At 30.1% G+C, this 21530-nt stretch overlaps 2 protein-coding genes across 5 annotated transcripts in view; one reads left to right on the top strand and one right to left on the bottom strand.

Moving 5' to 3' along the window:
* Positions 1-21530, bottom strand: part of LOC149885926 (E3 SUMO-protein ligase ZBED1-like) — a 131892-nt gene that overhangs the window by 69892 nt on the left and 40470 nt on the right. The window lies entirely within an intron of this gene.
* LOC145184915 (uncharacterized) overlaps positions 1-21530 on the top strand; it is a 27528-nt gene extending 5998 nt beyond the window's left edge. Inside the window, exons 4-22 of one of the 4 annotated variants that reach the window (XM_090092432.1) lie at positions 6701-6792; positions 7041-7110; positions 7566-7704; positions 7990-8060; positions 8290-8435; positions 8776-9611; positions 10355-10445; positions 10758-10820; positions 10961-11088; positions 11425-11493; positions 11592-11678; positions 11814-11882; positions 15141-15254; positions 15364-15493; positions 16005-16057; positions 16206-16265; positions 16424-16588; positions 16668-16721; positions 17411-21530. In XM_090092432.1, coding sequence (XP_089948558.1) covers positions 6701-6792; positions 7041-7110; positions 7566-7704; positions 7990-8060; positions 8290-8435; positions 8776-9611; positions 10355-10445; positions 10758-10820; positions 10961-11088; positions 11425-11493; positions 11592-11678; positions 11814-11882; positions 15141-15254; positions 15364-15493; positions 16005-16057; positions 16206-16265; positions 16424-16588; positions 16668-16721; positions 17411-21361 — 6388 coding nt within the window. In that variant the 3' untranslated portion in view covers positions 21362-21530. Of the gene's footprint in view, positions 1-6700; positions 6793-7040; positions 7111-7565; positions 7705-7989; positions 8061-8289; positions 8436-8775; positions 9612-10354; positions 10446-10757; positions 10821-10960; positions 11089-11424; positions 11494-11591; positions 11679-11813; positions 11883-15140; positions 15255-15363; positions 15494-15741; positions 15868-16004; positions 16058-16205; positions 16266-16423; positions 16589-16667; positions 16722-17000; positions 17049-17410 lie in introns of those variants that run through there. The other 3 variants (XM_090092433.1, XM_090092434.1, XM_090092435.1) reach the window with 3 other exon arrangements.

Below are 21530 nucleotides of genomic sequence, written 5' to 3'. Positions count from 1 at the left end.
ATTGATTTTGGAGATATTGGGTCCCAAAATTTGGCCCGTTTTGAGAAAACTTTGCGCATTGAGTGCAATTGCTACTTTGAGGAGTAGTTTTAGCAACATGAATATGACAGAAACATTTCTTTTTAATTTTTTTACTAATCTGGGTAGGTTTCTACAGTAAAAGTAAAAATTCAACAAGATTACATTTTCAGTTGTCTAGAAATCGTGGTCCGAAACCACAACATTTGAAATTTTACCCTAACTTTGAGCTCTAATATCTCTTAAGGCCAATACTTGTACGTAGTTTTTTTAGGTGTTTTTGAAAGACACTAAGACATACATTGACTTTTTGGAACAAAAACCATGTGCATGCAAGGACCTGGGAAGAAGTAACCTGCCAAAAATCACTTTTTGCGTTCAACGCGCTTTGATAGATTACCCATAACAACCGTGGCCTTAGGTCCACCATGAACAGTATAAGTTATTTATTTTCCATAAATATGCATCTTCAAATATCTGAAAAAAAATCTATGTGCTCGAGTGATAAAAAGCCTATAGATGTCCTAGAAGTAGCCTTATTTTGCCAATTTTTTAACTAAAAAAATACCCTAGCAACGGTATAGATATACTTAGCAATGGATACTTTACAGCCTTATTAATTAGTACTGCTATTAAAAATTTTAACATGATACTCTTTTATAAAGGAACTGTACAAGAGAACTTGAAAAAAAATTTTTTTTTAAATTTTATCAATGAAAGAAAGAACCATTAAACTTCAAGATCGTTTTTTCCGTTTAAAACTGATGGGAAATGCAGTTTTCTAAGAATTAAGAAAAATATATAATAAATTTATTAAAGGCCGATCTGAATCTCCATGTTGTCAATATCGTCTTTTTAGAGTGAATAATCACCTCTTTCATTAGTTGGTGTTGGTGCATCAATCTTACAAAAAACGTCAAGAGACGAACATTGGAGAATATTTTCTTTGGTTGGCCACTTGAAGCAGTTCTTTCCAGGTGTAACAGACATTTCCATACAAGAAACATATATTCCATTATCATTGACCTAATGGTTGAGGTAAAGTAACGTCTAATCATTGCTGCTTCCTAAATATTCCTTGAAATTAGTTAATATGGTTAATAAACCAATAATTTTGTAATAGATCTCAATACACAAAAATACAATATTATAGTGTTAAAACTTCTTACATTTTTAATTATTGCAGGATACCATTGCATAAAGTATGAAACAATAATCCAATCACCAATTTGAAAATCCGCTGCTAACTCCTTTGCAATCAACTGAATATCGTTGTTTAAATCATCTTCGTTTTCAGGTGCATCTTTCATATCAACAGTTTCATCAATCATATCATCAGTTAAGTTAACCTCTTCACAAAAAGTGGTTGCCAACCTTCCTGTTCTTTTTTGCTTACTCCATCTAAAAAATTACACTTAAAGGATAAAGGAAATTGCTAAATGTTTATCTCAAGTCCCAAAAAAAGAAAAAAAATCACAATTTTTAGCATAATTACTTTGGGTATTTGTAAATATACAAGTTCATTTACTTGCCTACAGAATAATGATCGAGTTTGTTGAGTTGTCACATATTCACTTGGCTTTAAAATTGTACTCAGCTGCTGGTGAACTTGCTTTATCTAAAAGAACAGTGGACTTGCTCTAAATGCTTCACATAAAGAGCTAGCTGCTTTTTTTGATTCTTTGATAGTTTCATCTGAAATGATTGTTCTATCTGGAACATATATGTCATCAGCAGGAAAGCAAGACTTTATTGGTGTTGGAGCTGGTTCTAACATGTCAATATTGTTACCTGTAGAAATACTTTTTAGGTGGCTGAAGCAAAATACGGCTCCAACAGGAAGTGATAAATTCTTTTCACTATAAGCAGCAAGGGTGTTCAAAGGGACGGATCTAATTTTTGGTGCTTTTTTACCGATTTGAAATTCATGTCTTGGGTGTTGACAACTGTTTGTCTGCTTCCAGCCAATACCAAAAGAAAAATGATAGTACGCACATAATGAGTCATAGCGTAAAAGATAAGCTTGTAGCCGGCTATCAATAAAGATTTTTCATTCACTGGTTTGTCGGTAGTAGCTATAAAACAGTAACGTTAGATTTTCCACCTATGGATTAAGAAATCCTGTTTCTTTTAATAAAAAAGCAAATAATGCTCTAATATTATTCATACCTTTAAAGCTTATAAATGATTAGTTATGTCAGCAGTTAATTCATTAACTTAAAAGATTCCATCTTTGTTCCAACATTTAAAAGGACCACAAGAAGTCTTCTCTTTATTAAAATATATGCATTTCTCATAAGGACTGACTTTATTCTTGCTCTCTGACATGTTTTGATTATTGTTAATTATTTATTGACTAATATTAAAAAAATGCAGTTTTTACTAACAAATTTTAATTCTTCTACTGAAAACTACTGAAAAAAATTTATGTCATGTAACATGATATTATATCATACATGACATTTATGTCATGTATGATATAATATATTATATTAGATAGAACATTGTATTTATTTATATATAATTTTTATTTGTTTTTATTTTAAGTGCGATATGTATTTATTTCAAGTTCTCTTGTACAGTTCCTTTATAAAAGAGTATCATGTTAAAATTTTTAATAGCAGTACTAATTAATAAGGCTGTAAAGTATCCATTGCTAAGTATATCTATACCGTTGCTAGGGTATTTTTTTAGTTAAAAAATTGGCAAAATAAGGCTACTTCTAGGACATCTATAGGCTTTTTATCACTCGAGCACATAGATTTTTTTTCAGATATTTGAAGATGCATATTTATGGAAAATAAATAACTTATACTGTTCATGGTGGACCTAAGGCCACGGTTGTTATGGGTAATCTATCAAAGCGCGTTGAACGCAAAAAGTGATTTTTGGCAGGTTACTTCTTCCCAGGTCCTTGCATGCACATGGTTTTTGTTCCAAAAAGTCAATGTATGTCTTAGTGTCTTTCAAAAACACCTAAAAAAACTACGTACAAGTATTGGCCTTAAGAGATATTAGAGCTCAAAGTTAGGGTAAAATTTCAAATGTTGTGGTTTCGGACCACGATTTCTAGACAACTGAAAATGTAATCTTGTTGAATTTTTACTTTTACTGTAGAAACCTACCCAGATTAGTAAAAAAATTAAAAAGAAATGTTTCTGTCATATTCATGTTGCTAAAACTACTCCTCAAAGTAGCAATTGCACTCAATGCGCAAAGTTTTCTCAAAACGGGCCAAATTTTGGGACCCAATATCTCCAAAATCAATAAAAATTTTAGAAAAAAAAATTACCAGTGGCCTACTTTCATTGTCTTTTACAAAATATCTAAAAATGAGTACAATTTGAAGACATCACTTCCAAAATTTGCTTATTTTGCCTACATTTCTCAGACAATAGCTCTTAAAAATAAATGACAAACTTTGTATAATATTAGTTTTTTTAAATCCTTTTTACCTAGCAAGATAATTCATTTATTTTTATATCTCATATATTTGTAAATATGATGAAAAATCTAAGGAAAAAAAAAAAGATATAAAAAAACAGAGGTAATCTTCAATGATTTGATTGTTCTAATTTTTACATTTTTATATTTTATATTTTTTGTATTCTTCTAATTTTGTATGTGAACTTCTTTATTTATCTATTCTTGTCAAATTATTTTTTAAAGTGCTGAAGATGACATAGTTGCTTTAAAACTCAGCAAACCTTATTGATTTAGCCTTTAGTATAGGCGCTTTACAGGCAGAGCAGTTGGCTAAAAATATTAAGGTAAAATGGAGAAAGAAAATTTAATATAAGGGGCAGCATTCAATCAATATCATTTCAACAGGTGGTAACCCAGTTCAGATTACCATAGAAATTTTAGGTTTAAAATCAGAAAGAACCAAATCTGCAAATATGATGACCCTTTAGATGCTGTGAACTCTACGGACTGTTTTTGGAACTTTCCAATGTAAGAACTCAAGTCTTGGTTTCCAATTTAATGAGTTCAGTTGGGACAAATTGTATTACCAAAAATATATTTCGGAAATATGAAGAGCTCCAGTCATATTTTGAATCCTTCTACAATGCAGAGTTAATTGAGTTTAAGCGAAAAGGCATGGTCAAAAATAGACTGCAATTTGGTTTTTGTCAAAAGTATAAGTGATTTTATAATGCATATTATAAATGAAAGGAAATTAAACCTTTGTAAAGCATTTGTGAATGTAACTGTAGATGGAGGAGGAGGTTTCCTAAATGTTACATGTAAATCTGAAAATCTGCATTCCTTTTCTTCAAATTATCAAGGTAATGGAGTTTAGTATATTCAGATTTAAGCTATAGTTGAGGACATTCCTGAATCTAACTGAAATTTAGGACTAATTATATTTGGCAAAAATATATTTGGCCATATAGTTTACTTCCTCCAACTCTAATTACATTAGAGTTGGAGGAAGTAAACTATTATATGGCCTTTGATTTAAAATGTGTGATAGCTGGATTTGTATATGCACTCTAGAAAATATGCCTGTTTATATTGTACAGGATTGTGCTCTTTAACCTCTGAAGATCTTAGGGCATTTGGAAATCTTGATTACTGGGATTAGAAATGTAAAGGTGTTGGATGCCCACTCACAAAAATCTCACATTATTACAATGTAATTAGTGAAAGAATGATTTAATTGGATGAGAATCCTGAAAGAATGATTTAATTGGATGAGAATCCTGAAAGAAAGATTTAATTGGATGAGAATCCTGAAAGAATGATTTAATTGGATGAGAATCCTGAAAGAATGATTTAATTGGATGAGAATCCTGAAAGAATGATTTAATTGGATGAGAATCCTGAAAGAATGATTTAATTGGATGAGAATCCTGAAAGAATGATTTAATTGGATGAGAATCCTGAAGGTATTCATAAGATAACTTCACCAGAATTGCACTCAATGACAGGGGGGTTGGAGTTTTATGCAATGCAAAATATTATTGTTCCTCTGGAAACCTGGTTTTAGACTTGGTTGTCTTGTTATCATATTACTTATCGAGGCTATTAGATTGGACGAAAATAGCTCCAACAAAATCTTTGGAAAATTAGATTATCTTCAACAAGGCGTGATAAAGGAAATCCCAAAATATAAGCATCTGATATTTATTTGTAGTTAACTATTTGAAAGCTTTTAAATCAGTAAAAGTTGCAGCTTTTGGAAAAAATATTTCAAACCTAATTGTTTCCCATTACTATAGTTACTACTACATTATATGTTAGTAGAGACTATTTTAATCAGAATTTTCTAATTAACACAATGCTGAAACTTAGCAGTCAAATTTCTCAGCAGTGGGAAATTTTAATGCACAAAGTTTTTTGCTTCTAGTCCTTTCAACTGAGTCAACTTCACTTGATCAATTTGATTATTTATTGCAACTATATATGTTACTTTGCATCATTATCAGCCCACATTAAAGAGATTCCTTTTTAGATGTTTTCTGCTTTGTTCCTAAAAAGATTCTAGAAAGCTACAATCTTCTAGATTTTCTTGTAACAGACAGTGAAGCACTATAGCAAATTTTTTAAATTAAATTTTTAAATTTTTGCTTATAACTGCAACTAAGAAGCACTCATGATCAGCATCAAAAGGTATTTAGTCATGTTTCCTTGCAGAAGGCTCCTTAGCAGACTAAATGACTATTTATAGAACAGTAATGTTTTATTTTAAATGATTTAGATATATGATATGAACCATTATTAAACCAATTACTATAAGTTTTCAAACCCACACTGAAAAACATTTTATTTGGCATCCTTATTTTTGTTAAACTTGTTCAACATTTTGAAATAAAAAACATGATGTAATAGTAATAAACAATATAAAGAAAAACAGAGTACTAAATGTTTTAGCCACCTTTTATAAAAGCAATAGCCTAAAGAAATTTAAATAAAATCAAATAAAAGTTTTTTGCAAATAATTGAGAATTTATTGTAAAATAAAAGTCAAATGATTACATCACAATACAGATTTTTGTTCTTCTTGTTTCATTAACTTAAAGCATCTTGGGATCAAAATACCCTTTTTTGATGAAGTTCATTTCTAAAACATTAGAATTACAATCAGGTTTTCTCAAATCATTTATTGGTTAAAATTAAAACATGATTTAAATACTTAACAAACAAATATAATTTTCATCCAAGTTTGTTTAGTATTTTGAAAGTTATCAATTTTCAAAATAGTATCACTTATAGTTACAACCCTTTTTTGCAACCTTAAGTGATTCTTCTTTGATAATTAAAGAAAATTAGATCATTCTTGAAAAAAGATTATTAGCATTTTTTTTTTTTTTTTGCAACAAATTTGAGTACCTTAAAATGGCACAGTTTTTTAAAAGATATTTCAGACTATAAGTCTAAATTTGCAAGATGAAAGGCTTAGATATTGAATAATGCTAATAACTGCTAGATAAGAAGGCAAAAGTTTAAGCTGTCCTGCTGTCTCCTTTTATGCTATATTTTGGTAATTAAAATCAAATAAGAAAAATTGTGATCAAGTTGCGAAAAATTGTGATCATAAAATGTGTGCTTATAATAGAGCTAAACTTCTATTTGTCTTGAATAATAATATTTTAAAGCTCTATAAATGATTTTTTTCTATTAACAATTGTTTAAATATAAAGTTGTAAGTAGAAATATTTCTTTTTTTTTTTTTTAGATATGTTCAACTTCATCGAACAGTTGAATCTATGTCATTAGGAATAATATTGTCTGAAAGCAAGCCAGTATCTATACACTCTGTTATTACTGGTAAATATTCCTTTTTAAATATATAGTATTTAAGATTTGTTCAAGAAAAGTTCCTGTAAAACAAATCTTTAGAAAACTGAATTTAGGAGAAATAAATAAAAATGTTTTTTTGTTTTTTTTTTTGCAAATATTTTACTTTGTTCATTTTTTTGACATAAATCAATGCTGATACAAAAATGTTTTAGATAAAGACTTTTTTTTAAATGCAGTATGTTTATTTTAAATAATTTTTCTATTTTTTTTTTAAGGAAGTCCAGCTGCTATAGCGGGATTAATTGCAGGTGACCGTTTATTGGAAATCAATAACATTGACATCAGGTATGTTTTATTAATTAGTTGGCTATCATTTTAAAAATGCTTTTAGGACAGTTTTGCTGTAATTAAAATGGATCTACAATAATAGACTGTTGTAAAATGATTGCCACAAAATAAACACAAAAGCTACCAACAAATGTCAAAAAATAAATTGCTAACAAAATGACTATTTTTTAAAAAAAAAACAACTGCTTATGAAATGAATTTTGCAAAACTTAAGATTGGGAACTTTTTACTGATTAGACTATTTGTTTGATTGTCAGTTTGTTGTCATTTTGTTAGTAATGATTTTATGGCAGTCATTCAATGGAAGCCATTTTAATAGTAATTATTTTATCAACAGTCATTTTGTGGTTGTTTTAGTCTCCTGAGTAAATTTATAATTAATAGTTTTTAAATTATTTATAGTCATATCTTTCAAACCAGTTAAGTTTGGAGCTTCTATTTCTTACAAATAGATCTTTATCATACCAAAATGTTGTTGACTTATTGATAAATAGTGGCCCTGATCCTTTACTTTGCATATACAGCGGGATTAGTGATAAAATAAAGAATAGCATAACTACAAAATTGGTAGCAAAAGAATTCAAAGAGCAGGTCAAATATTAACAATTAAAAATAATTATTTTAATTTAAATATATTACATAACTTTAACATTCATAATTATAATTTTATTGTCATTTTGTATTTGTAACATATTACTAATTTATATTGTAAATCTAAATATAATGTTACTTTAATATATAAAGTGTAGAAAAAATACCTCTTGTTGAAATGTTGTTAATATAAAAGTTAAAAATTTCCTGGAATATTAAATTTAAAGTGTATTTAAAAAAGAAGTTTATAAACTACGTTTTTAAATATTTGATTCTTCATTTTAGCTAGTGATGCGATTGTCAGTACAAGATCAGCTATTTGTGAAAGAAACTCTGATGAACTACATAAAGAACAGGTAAATCTTATTTTTTGTTTTACATATAGTGGAATTGTTAATAGAACAGCTGAATCTATATTTAATAGAATTTACCAGTTTACTCATGTTTTTGATTTGTTAAGATTTTAAGAATATGGGGTTGATGTTTGATGTTTTAAATTTATAAGAACATAGGGTATATATTTGATAATTGGTTTGTTAAGTTTACAAGAACATGCGATTGATGTTTGATTCATTAAATTTACAGGAATATGGGAATGATGTTTGATTCATTAAAAAAAGTGATTGATGCACCACATAAAACACAGTTAATATTCTACATTGGTCAAATACTACCACATTGTGATCACCCACTCTTTGAACGATATGCCAGTGAATTTCTTATGTCCCAAGGTATAAAAGTAACTTAATAAACTAAAATGATTAATTCAATTTATGTATTTTAAAATAATTGTACCAAACAGAAAAACAGACAAGTAACACCATTTATTTTTATTTTAACCTGATTTTATCAAATTAAGAAACTGCTGATTGATTGACAACCTGATTTTATCAAATTAATAAAAAAAGCTTTCACTGAACATTTTGTCCCCTAAAATTTTGTTAAAAAAACTGATCAAATTGATAGAGTACTAGACCACAAAAATTCTAATTTGTATTTTTTTTTCTTTTTGATTTTTCAATTTTAACATATTTACCTTTATTTTGATTTAAATGAATGTTTTATTTGCAGCTGAGCAAGAAAAGAGCATGCAAATCAAAACAAAACAGATTAAGTGTGAACATAACAATCTTGTACAGCCTTTAAATAAATCTAGAGATAACCAAAGTATTTGGGTATCACCTTGCAACCTTTTAACATCTGAGCAAAGTTGCTGTCCTGAAGAAAAAAACTTCTTCACAGATTATGTGTTAAATAATACATCTGCAGAACATATCAAAAGAGCATCTAAAGATTGTTTGTATCAATATTTAAGTCCAAAGACTCCAAGTAAACCCATAAACAAAAGTTCTGAAATGTTTTCTAAATATAAATTTCCCCTTGAAATCCATGAATTTCTACCTCCTGATCTAATTGATTCTGAAACATTTGAATATCCATTACCTCCTAATGAAACGCCACCTGAGTCGCCACGTGAGTTTGCAGTTCTCTCAGGATTATCCAAAAAAAAAGCTCCAGCTAATTATTCTTTAAAACATGGGCCATCATCTAAAAGTTTTCAAAGTGATTTTTTGTCTGGTACTCTTCAACATGTTCCTCAACTTATCCCAAAAAATCATGGTTCATCACCATCTTCACTTCATCACCATCAAACCTTTTATTCTGAAGCCAAAAATGATGATGAAGATAAAAAAAACATGCAAATTGCTGGAAAAGAGTCTCTACCACTTACACCAACCACTTCCCCATTGAAGGTTTTTTTGCCAATCCCATCACCTCCACCTATATATACTGGTTCAGTTGATATTAACCAGCAAAACAGTTCCATTCTTAAACCACTGTTTATGAAAAGAATTGATTGGGAACTGCTGCCTAAGTCAAAAATTGAAAATACAGTGTGGGCTGAGGTTTGTTTTTATTTTTTTAATTTGATTATCTTTTTCTTCCCCATCATTATTATTATTAATTTAACATTTTTTCCTTTAATTTCTGATAAATCTTTCATGAAACTTTTAAAAGCACTTTTAAAAAATTACTTTAAAAAATCTGTTATTAGCACATAGAAGTAATAAAAAAATACTCTTATTAGCACACACTGACAGAAGTTTTAAGAGGATCTCTTATTAGCACACACTGACAGCAGTTTTAAGAGGATCTCTTATTAGCACACACTGACAGAAGTTTTAAGAGGATCTCTTATTAGAACACATTGACATAGAAGTTTAAGAAGATGACAACATTTAAATTTTTTTCCAACAAGCTTTAATCATTTTACTGATCATTTTATTGATCATTTTCAAGGTAAATTTACAATGTAAAATAAATTTGCTATAAATTACACAAAATAATGGAAATAAAATGGTAAGCGAAAGTAAATAACAGTAGGTTATTTGCAAGTAAGTATTTGTTTGTAAGTATTTTGTTCAGAGATTGTGTACATGGGTAAGAGGCATAAACTGATTGTAGAAGTAAAAACATACAATAATTTAAAACATGTTGGTTTGTTATTTTTTTCCAAATAATCTGAAAGCATTCATTTATTTTAAGTCAGTATTCATATATTCATAGTTCTGCTGAGCATATTTTTAGTGATACTTTAAATTAGCATTGGTTATTAGCAACTTACCTTTCTTTTTTTTTAAAAAAAAAGTTAGCACAAGAACCTGGGAGTGCAAGAAGTGAAATTAATTTTGATGAGTTGAAAAAATTATTTGGGAGGAAGATTGAAGCAGAAAAATCTGGTATGGGTTTATCTGTAATATTTCCAAAGATGTGACTTGTGTTATTGATTATTTTTTCTTTCATTTTTCACTTCAAGATCTTTTGCACCAAAGCTATTAGTGATTATTTAAAAAGCCTATTTTAAAATCATTAATATTATTATTATTATTATTATTATTATTATTATTATTATTATTATTATTATTATTATTATTATTATTATTATTATTATTATTATTATTATTATTATTATTATTATTATTATTATTATTATTATTACTATTATTACTATTATTATTTATTAATAATCTTTTCTTTTGTTTTCTATGCAGAAAAAAAAAGTTTAGATTTAAGAAGTTCAACAATATTAAGCTCAAAGAAAGAATTGAACATTGGTAAATTAATATAAAAAATTCTGTGTTAAAGAGTTTCATTTATCCTTATTTAAACTTTTAAATCACTATACCAAAAATTATACAGTTAAATTAATTTTACATGCAGGTGAATGAGGATGAGTTTTTATTTTTTACTTTAGGTATTTTTCTAGGTCATTTGAAAATATCAGTGGAAGATATTTACCAACTAGTTCTAAATGTAGACCACTCAAAGTTTTCCACATCTCATATTGAAACAATGATCAGCTGTTTCCCAGACGATAATGAGGTTCGTTTTTTTTAATGAGGTTCGATTTTTTTTAATGAGGTTCTTTTTTTTTTAATGAGGTTCGATTTTTTTTTAATGAGGTTTTATTTTTTTTTTAATGAGGTTCGATTTTTTTTAATGAGGTTCGTTTTTTTTTAATGAGGTTCGTTTTTTTTTTAATGAGGTTCGATTTTTTTTTAATGAGGTTCGATTTTTTTTTAATGAGGTTCGATTTTTTTCAAACTGTTTAATGATAACAAAGTTGCTTCCTTGATTTTTCTTTTTGAAAGTTTACTTATCGTATTGTTATTGATGAGTTTGCTAATCATTCAATATTAATGTTTTTATTGTTTTCAGGTTCAAGAGTTGAAGTCTAACAACCTGACATTAGATAAATTAAATGTTGCTGATAGATTCTCTAAAAAGGTTTAAGATGATTCCTACATAAAAATTATTTTGATATTTTATTTTATTTGTAAAAAAAGTATTAAAATACACCCTTCTCAAAAGTTTTTGGTATTCAGATGTTGGAAATACCCTTATACAAAGAACGGTTGAATTTTATGCACTTTGAAATGGAGTTTGAAGAAAAAGTTGAAAGACTAATTTCTGTAAGTCGTCTTTTTTAGATAGATTTGTAAAATGTTTGCATTCTAGACTGCCTATATATTTAAAATTCCATTTATAATTCATTTGTAAACTAATTATTCTGCTTTTCTTTGTTATGACTTTGTTATGATTTTCAGTCTATTGATGTTGTGTTAAAAGCATGCAAAGAGGTTCGCGAAAGTAAACGGCTGCGAAAGATCCTTGAGGTTTGAATACATTTTTTTTGTGTGTTTTTGTTTTAAATAGAATGAAATAAAATGTTTTAATTATTTTGTTGCATTAACAATCAAAAACATTTAGGATTCGCCTCACAATTGATAGAAGCATTGCAATCTAACATCTTATTGAAAACTATTCAAAGGATTAAGAGTCTCTTGATTACTTATTTCAATTATTCTTTATGTTTATTAGATTATGTCAAAATGTCTTTTAGAAATCATGTCATTATATGAAAACTCAGGAATTTTTTATGATATTCTTTTAGAATCCAGGTGGATATTTAAAATAAATATTCTTTTAGAAATCATATCATTACATAATAATAATAATAATGATAATATTCTTCAAATCTTTAACTCATCAAAACAAATCATTTACTTTTTTTTGATTACAGCATTACAGGTTTTTGGAATGCATTCTCTTAGTTTTTGAAATTTTTGCATTTTTATTTTCAAATTTTGGGATTTTCATTTTTCTTGTAACTTTTAATCATTGGATTAAGATCAGGGAATTGAGGTTCATTCAATTTGATTGCAATCCAAAACTTAGTAATTTTACAAAGTAATTTTAAACAATCTTGTTAGTATGTTTTAAAAAAAAGATAGATAAAAGTAGGGTTCGGAAAATGTGTCTGCGCAGATCTGCGCAGACAAAAATATGCGCATATCTGCGCAGACGTCGGCGCCGACTTCTGCGCAGATATGCGGCGCCGACATTTTAATGGAAAAGAAAAATTTTAATTATCTGAATCAAATGTCTGAAATTATTTTTGTATAATTATCTACTTTTTACGAGTTTTTCAATACTTATCTGTTTCTTTTTGGTTCGAGCTACGTATAATCAATCAATATAAGCTTTTGTGTTTCTTACCACAACATAAAGTGATTTAGAATCAAGAAATCGTGTATTTTCGTCATTCAAAATATTTAAATAGGGAAACATTAAAATTTCGAATTATTTGACAAATCTTGATCGAGAGAAGCGTTCTGGCGCTTCAATCAATCAGAGGTTTGTTTAGCACGTAACAAAACTGTTCAATGGTCGAAGGAACGCCTTGCAGCGCATAAAAGATCAACATGTCCAAACGCCAGTGTTGTGAGGAAAAAAGATTGTTTTCAAAGCGTAATTATGAATCGTCACATCTAATCAATGATTCTCAGTAAGTTCCGTCTACGACTGATTCACTGACGCAGCGTGTACATCCACCAATTAATGAAAAGCTCAAAAATGATATCGATACGAAGCTTGCTAATTTCTTTTACCGTACGGGTATATCATTTCGTTTAGTCGAATCGGAGGCCTTTAAGGATTTCGTTAAGTCGCTCAATCCATCGCATCTGTCATCCCGAATGCTAAAGCCTTATCAGGATCTCTGCTCGACAAAAAATACAAAAAATGTTCTACTTCTATAAATGAAATTTTGAATTCTGAAACAAACTTAACACTGATGTCTGACGGCTGGACGAACATAAGAGGCGATCACATAGTGAATTTTTGTATTAAAGCGCCCAATCAGAAGCCTTTTTTTTACACCTCGATAAATACACTCGGAATCATTCAAAATTCATCTGCAATTGCCGCGGCAATCTTACAAGTTATTGAGAAGATTGGCTCACAAAAAATTTACCAGTTTCATAAGCGACAACGCTCCTGTTATGAAATCAGCGTGGAGGATCATTGAGGAGAAATATCCACACATCTCGGCTAGCGGATGCGGAGCTCATGGAGTCAACTTGCTTGTGAAGGACATAGTTTCTACAACAGTTGAATTCGCCAAAAAAATCAAACCTGAAATTGCTGACGCTGCTGAGGTTGAATTGATTGCTTTTATAGGAGAAATGGCTGCGCTGCCTGAGAGAAGAAAGGAAACAATATTCAAGATGAACGCGCGAAATTATTGGAACATTATCGGTCGCGATAAATATCCTGCTCTTTACGAAATTGCTAAGCCTATTAACGAAATGATCTGCTCATCGGCTACAGCAGAAAGAGCTTGGTCGACCTTTCGATTTATTCACTCGCGACTAAGAAATCGTCTTACGAATGAGAGAGTTGAAAAGCTGGTATTCTTGTATACCAATAGCGTGCTGATGGACACAAATGACAAGACTGATTACATTCTTGAAGAAGGTGCAATTCTCAATGAAATTGAATGTCAAGAAATCACCGAATAGGCTCCGGCATTATATTTTTTTATTACTGTAAGAATCTTTGAAAACTCCTATTGTTACTAATCACTGAATTTATAATAAAGTTAAAATATTACTTAAAACATTTTTTAAGTTTAAAAATTTAAACTTAAAACATTTTTTAAGTTTAAAACTTTTTTTTGTTGATTTCAAAAAATCGTCTGCAAAGCAGTAAATTTTGTCGGCGCAGATAAATTATACAGTCCGAACCCTAGATAAAAATTGGTTTTGTATTTAAGCTATTATTTTTTAGTTATATTATTGTAAAAATTTGCAGCCTGTCTCTGTCGGTACAAACAGAGACAGGCTGCAAATTTTTAGAGTACATTCTGTAAAATATGTATTAAATTTGTGCATACATTCTGTTAAATATACATTTTGTTTGTCATACAAAGATATAGTTGGCTAACTTTGAATCTTGCCTAACAAAATATTGTAACCAAGTAAAATATTGTATATTAACAATTTTTTTTAAAGTTCTAAGGATAAAAATAACCACTACAAAAAATTAATTTAAATCTTTGAATTAACCTATTTAGTTGTTTTTACTGTAAAGATAAATAGAATTTCTACTTAAACACAAAATTAATTTTCTTTTAATTTAGAATTAAGTTTTGATAAAAATTATTATGCTGGTAGTTAATGAAATAGTTTTTCAAAATAAATAGTAACCATATTTGGAAACCAACTAAAACCAGATCTATACTTAAACGTTTGTACTTAAGTATAAAAAAATCCTATATGATTAGTTTTTGGAAAGTTAATCTTCTATTTAATCTAAAAATCAGGTTTTAAATACTTTATCAACTACTCCTCTTCGATTTGGCTGAAGATTCACAGCTTGAAATTTCATTCTATTTCCATAGAAAACGCTGTATTCTCTTCTTGTACATAATTACATAAATTACATAAATTGCAAATCATCCGCTTAAAATGTTGTTGATATCATCAGTGCGGTTGCCACTGCAGATGTCAGATATTAAAAGGATCTTGCATTAAAAACAAAATAAGGAAACTTTTTTTCAGTTACAAACAAAAATGATTTTGTTATTGCAGTTAATTTTAACCACTGGAAACTACATTAACCAAAGCACCGTTAAACTACCCAATTCTACTGGATTAATCAAAATGCCCACTGCAAATGGATTTAAAATATCTTTCTTATCGAAGGTATATTTTTGTTTTAACTACAATTTTTATTTTGTGAAAAACAGTCATAAGCAAAATAAAAAGTGGAAAAAATCTCAGTTTTTTTTTTTGCAAATGATTGTTTTTTCAGCTGATTAGCACAAAAACTTCAGATAGCAAATCTACTCTGCTTCACGTAATGGTTGGTAACTTGTTAAAAAAAAAACCACTTGTTTTGGAGATCCACGAGGAATTATCCTCTGTGCCACTCGCAGCAAAAGGTGAGTTTTACGTAAAAAAAATTTTTATTTACGTACAGCATAGCAACAATATAAACATATGCACAGCATATTAACAATATAAAAATATTTTAATTAAATGAATTGAAGACTTAAAGATTTATTTAGAACAGATAAAGATAAATAAGACATTAAATTGTTTGACATTTTTCCCTTTCAAATATTTATTGTAATCATATATGAGAAGAACAATGTTTGAACATAACTTAACGTGAGTTTATCTGCTTGTTTGTGCAGCTCTTTTGTCGGCGTTTTCGGTTTGCGTAAAAAGAGCGTACATAATATGTTAGTGTGAAGAATTTTAATTTTTAACGGTTGTGGGGAAAAAAAATTATTTATTTTGATATTGTGTAATGGTAATCTTTTTTCTTGTTAATTAATTTTAGTATTAATATTATTTTATTTGATACTTAACTTTTGTCATAGAATAAGAATTTACTCACTCTATAAATGTCAAGAAATTTTTGACCGACATCTTTAAATTTTATTTCAGTGTGCAGTCAGATGGTAAAAAAAGAGACCGAAGAAATAAAATGCGGAATGAAAGTAAGAATTATCTTGAAAGCATAATTTTATTTCGCTCAAAAAATTCCCCGTTAGTCTATATCAAATTTGAAAAATCATATGGCTTGAGATAAATTTTATGATTTCGAATAATGCTAACCCTTGGTTAAAGATTTTTTTTAACTTGTAGGAGATCGAAAATATAGTTTCTGAAAATAGTTACGAAGATCAGTTTGTGCGCGCAATTATTGTATCTTTTCATGGTCATTATTATTATTATTACTATTTTTTTTGCACTATAATTGAAGATTGATATTCATCGAGTTGATGTGAATAGAGTTCTAAATGAACAGGCTATTTCTTTTAACCTAATATTATTTTTAAGTTTTCTTTGACGGTACGGAATAGCAATTTTCTGACAAAGCCTATAAATCGTTTCATGAACTTTTGACGAGTTATACGCGTATGCAGTGCGAGTTCCAAGAGCTTGTTGAATTTTTCGGAGACGATTTCACGAAAGTCACAACTGAAGATTTCTTCGGATCGTTCGCGATATTTTTACAACACATAGCGGTACTCGTCTTTTTTTTTTGGATTTTTTGTAATATTTTTTTTTTTTTTTTTTTCTTTATTGTCTGAAAAATCTTTTTAGACGACTAAAAGCTTGTTGCTGCAGAAAGAAAAAGTTGAAGGTTCAAATCCGAATGTATGTTTTTATTTTTTTTCCGCAAGTACTCTTAATAGTGATGTACCATTATAGGTTCCTCATATGGATTAGATAAAAATATAAGTTTGGCTATGTAATTATTATAGATTTAGAAAGATCTCTCAAGTTAAAGCATTTAACGAGTTTTTACGGAGCAAGTTTTGAAAACTTTTTAAAAAATTTTTAAGGCGTCAAACTTTTCACGTTATTTATCATCTTTTTTAACAGCTTCGAGACAATCTTTGAATTTAAGAATCATATGTTTACTTTTGCACCTAGGATTATCGGCGAGGGGTTAAGCTTTACTAACGAGTACTAATTTTACAAGTAAGTTTATATACTCTAAGTACGCGTGTGATAAAACTGCTTCCCTTATTAACAAACCTTTTTCTTTTATTTTACATTACTTTTTTTTTAAACATGAATTTAACATTTAATTAAGAATTTTAAAATCATGAAAAACTTTTAGATAAAGAAATGCTATTGCTCTCTAGTTGATTTTCTTCCTGGTATATTCCTCCTGGTATTAAAGTTTTCTGGTTTTAGTTTTTCATTATCTTACATTTATTATAAAGAATTATAAGATAATGAAAGACCTCTGAGCTAAAAACCTTTCTAATGAAAATCCACCTTAAGAAAACTAATCGATCAGATTTTAAACTTTTACATTTTAATTTTTTTTAATGTAGATACTAAAAGAATCGCCTGAAATTTGGAACCCAAGTTCGAACTTAAAGCAAGAAGAAAAAATATTGGATAAAATTGAAATAAAAATACCTACAAGTTCGTCGGATGAATCTGGGAGCGATATTGGCGAGTTTTGTAATGATTGTAATTCTCCACACAAACAACGCAAAGCAAAAGAATTAATCGACAATCAAGAATTAACTAAAGAAATTAACAGTGAATTACATAATATGGATTGTAACAGCGATACAAACCACGATAGCTACATAATGAAAACCTCGAGCTTTACAAGCGACGAAGAAAGCGTCGAGTTTGTTTGCTTAAAAGAAATAAAAACAAATCGAAAGTCTGTTGTCAAACGTGCTGCAGTCGCGGACCTCGATTCAGTGTCGAATTTTAAAAACGATGAAGCGTGTGACAATTACGAAATAGTATACACAGCAGTAAAATCTGTTCCAGCAAAATCTCATAGAGACTCAAAAGAGGAAGGAAAAGGTGTAGAAAGTAAAAAGAAAGTTAATATTGCTGCAAACAACATTAAAGTTTCTGATATGGATGCTGACAAGTTTTCAATTGGTGGGATTGCGGCTAAACTGTCTACTGTTCCTATGAATGGATCTCTGTCTCGTGGTACAATGAAACAAGCTCCCCCTTTAACGACGAATGCGTGGCCAGTAGCCGTAAGTATAAACCCTGATGGTGAAGACTCACACCAAGAACTTGATAAATTTGAAGCTGACTTTCGGATAATAGAGAACTCTGCTTTTAAAGAAAATCGAGTTTTAAACGATGAAGAAAAGTTGTTCATTATGGATGAAAATAAAGCTAAAGACAGTCCTGTTTCGTCTTCAACAGTTGTTGAGACATGCAGCGACTCAATGACTGTTCACTCCGATATATCAAATGGTTCATCTGCTGGACATTTAGCTTTGAAAAAAGCTGTAGCTATCTCTCCTTTGCCTTGGGTTTCTCCTCATAATTCACCTTTAGGGCAAAGAAAACCGTTTCGATCGGGTGGCGAAATGCTAAACTCAATTGGCATAAAACGTAATGTAAATGATTTGCCTAAGAATAACGATCAGTTTAACCTGCAAGAAGAGTCACTTTTTTCCCTTCAGGAGGAGAAGTGTAATCACGATGAAACCAACACAAAAAAATCACATATATCAAAGGAGGAGGATATCTTTTCAACTTCAGAGTTTCCAGCTACCGAGAACAAAAGCTTGCTACAAAAATATGTCGCTTCAGATATTGCAGATTATCATGAGGATATTGAATTCCAAAAGTATATAAAACCTTTTTCAGAAAAAAATTTTCAGATGACTTCGCACGAATGTTTTGAAGAATCTGAAAAATTTAGTGAAAGTATAGAAAATGATGTTGTGAGCTGTGAAAACAAATGCCAAACTCTGCCTGATTCTGAAGTTTCTGGAATGGATTTTACGGGAATTACATTGGGAGCAAAATTGGGTTTGAATGGACACACTTCACTTAATGCTCCTAAAACAGATTCACCAGAACATCGAGCTGCATTAAATGCTTCTCGATTGCATCAAACCAATTCAAACTTTTTAAATCTTATGAAGACAAAATTAAATGCAGATCAACACAAACCTGTGTTGAAAAGAAAAATAACGGAACACGAGGAACCAATGTACGCAATGGTCATGAAGGAAACTTTACAAGAATATGAACGACAATGTGCTGTTAGCATCAAAACAGAAAATGAAAGTTTATCAGTTCTTGAGCATTTACCATTGACACCTGTAGATTTCATGGATATACTTCAAAGAAAGTGCATTGAAGTTGCGCCAGATATTCACGACGTTATGCACGAAGGTCCATTTTCTCCGTTAGCCGTTGCGTCTGAGCCTATTTATGCAGACGTTATAGAAAAAACCTTGCTTGATTATGAAAATGAAAAAAAAAAACAAGAGCGCATCCGAAAGTTAGGGCTTTCTGAAAACAGATTTTTACACGATGGTACTATAGAAATATCTTCTCCAAGTTTTTTAGGCATTCTTGAAGACAACATGTTACAAAATAATTTGTTACTTAATGAAGAAAGCGATTCTTTTAACGAAGAGAATGAACCAATTTGTGCCCTTGTGATAAAATTGGCTCTCAAGTGGTACCGCAAAACTGTCATTCACAAAGGTTCTAATAAGATTAGTGCTGGGCAAGGAAACGTCTCGAATCTTAGTCGATCACCATCTGATGCCTCTTCTACAAGCGAGGAAGTCAGAGCAATTAATACAAATTTTACAAATAGCTCACCCCAAACATGTCTAGAAAATCGTAAACCAGCCTTACCGAGGATTCCTTCTCCAGACTATACATGCGATTTTAAGAGACAGGTAAGTATTAATGAATTACCAAGCGAAAATCATAATGATGTACCAAACAATAATGAGACGAATACTGATAAAACAGGGCAAGATTCACTTAAAGCTAGCAATTTGAGCAATGAGAAGAAACCGGATGAAATAAAGTCCAGCTTTGAATCTCATCCGTATCATATTGAACGGCCGTTTTGGAATGAAGCAGTTAGCAACGAACCACTTCAGGGAGAAAAAGTTAAACGCTCTAGTTTAAAAAAGAAAAACTCGGATGCAAAATCTAATTCGGTGTCGTTTTTCAAAAACGTCGAAGTCATTGATGAACTCGAAGAATTAAACAAAGACGGAGTTGTTCGTCGAGAAGAACCACTTAAAGGATCGCCTCAAAGTGATTTGAGGAACGTAAAGCGCAAGAAAACTCCATACACAAACATTGCACCAATAGATAGAGTCGATACAAACATTGCACCGGTAGATAAAGACGTTCACGAGGCAGATCTTGTAGACCACAGTAGCAACAATGAGAGCTGCTATTCTGACGACACTAAAGCTCGATCTCATTTAACATGCCACGAGTTAACGCCCGCTGAACATACCGCAACCCAGCCTGTAATTAGTTGTACTGACTTTACTGGGGTTGTACAATCAGTGCAACTTACGGAGGAAGATTTGCTAAAGATCTCTGAAGAACAGAACATTTCTCTTGAAGATGTAAAAGGTGGAGGTTTGATGTACAACTTGGTATTTGACCTTGTTACGACAACATATCCGAATGGTAGAGTTACAACTAAGTTAGTTCCGCAAGGACAGGGTGAAAAATTTGTAAGTGATATATTGCTTAAAGAAAAACTAAGAGAATCGAAAGTTTCAGTTTTACCTGATGCTAACACTCCTCCACCGCTCGTAAACAGATCAATTAAACCACGAAACATTTCTACGAAGAAAAGTCATACTTCTTCAAACATATCTCCAACGAACGTAAATGTCGACATAAGGCACGGTAAAGAAAATTTGCTCCGGACTATTATTCCCTCTCCTGATTATTTAACCAAATCTTCCTCTGATTTCGTTGAACAAACGGGTAATGAGATTGATTCAGACTTAGGGAATCATTCAGATTCAGCTAGCCAAATAACTTCTAAAAAACTTTCTGAAGAAGATGACGGAGTTTTCATCAAGTCAACTAGCATTAGGCAAGTTAAAAATGAAGATTTCCGTTCACCTGGTCAACATATTTCATCTCCAACTGAGAAAAAAATGATGAACGTTTTGGTAGAGTATGGAGATTATGGAGATCAGAACTCGCCACAAAATGTTATCTTGAAAACTGACCAATCCGTCAAAAATGACATTACGGACCTCCATCTTCGGCCTGAAGTACTAAGTAATCAATTATTTAAAACTATTGCACGTAATGATCATAATCCTGATGGTATCTTTGATAACGATGAAAGTCATTCTAAAGTCCTTCCTCCTCATATACCAGATCGCTCTAAAAAACCCGTTAAAAAACCGTGCTTAGTTAGCACCCCGATAATAGCATCTCCTCTACCACGCTCACCGAGTTCTAAAGATCAGTTAGTAATCGTGCAGTTCAGTCCTGTTCCGAGATAACAAATGAACTAATACATAACTGTGATAAAAACTTAATACATAACTGCGATAAAAAATTGGCTTATAATCATAATTATTGGTTTGTAATATTTTTTCACTTTTGTTAAAGGATCTATTACCCATCTTTTGATGTATAAACTTTCTTTAAAATTTTATTTCTAGCAGTATT

Source organism: Hydra viridissima, unplaced genomic scaffold (genome assembly GCF_058129835.1).
Source record: "Hydra viridissima isolate aposymbiotic clone 2 unplaced genomic scaffold, HvirCarnegie_v1 scaffold_7, whole genome shotgun sequence".
Classification (NCBI taxonomy): Eukaryota; Metazoa; Cnidaria; class Hydrozoa; order Anthoathecata; family Hydridae; genus Hydra; species Hydra viridissima.
Note: the sequence above shows the minus strand (reverse complement) of the source record. Positions and strands in the feature narration are given on the sequence as shown.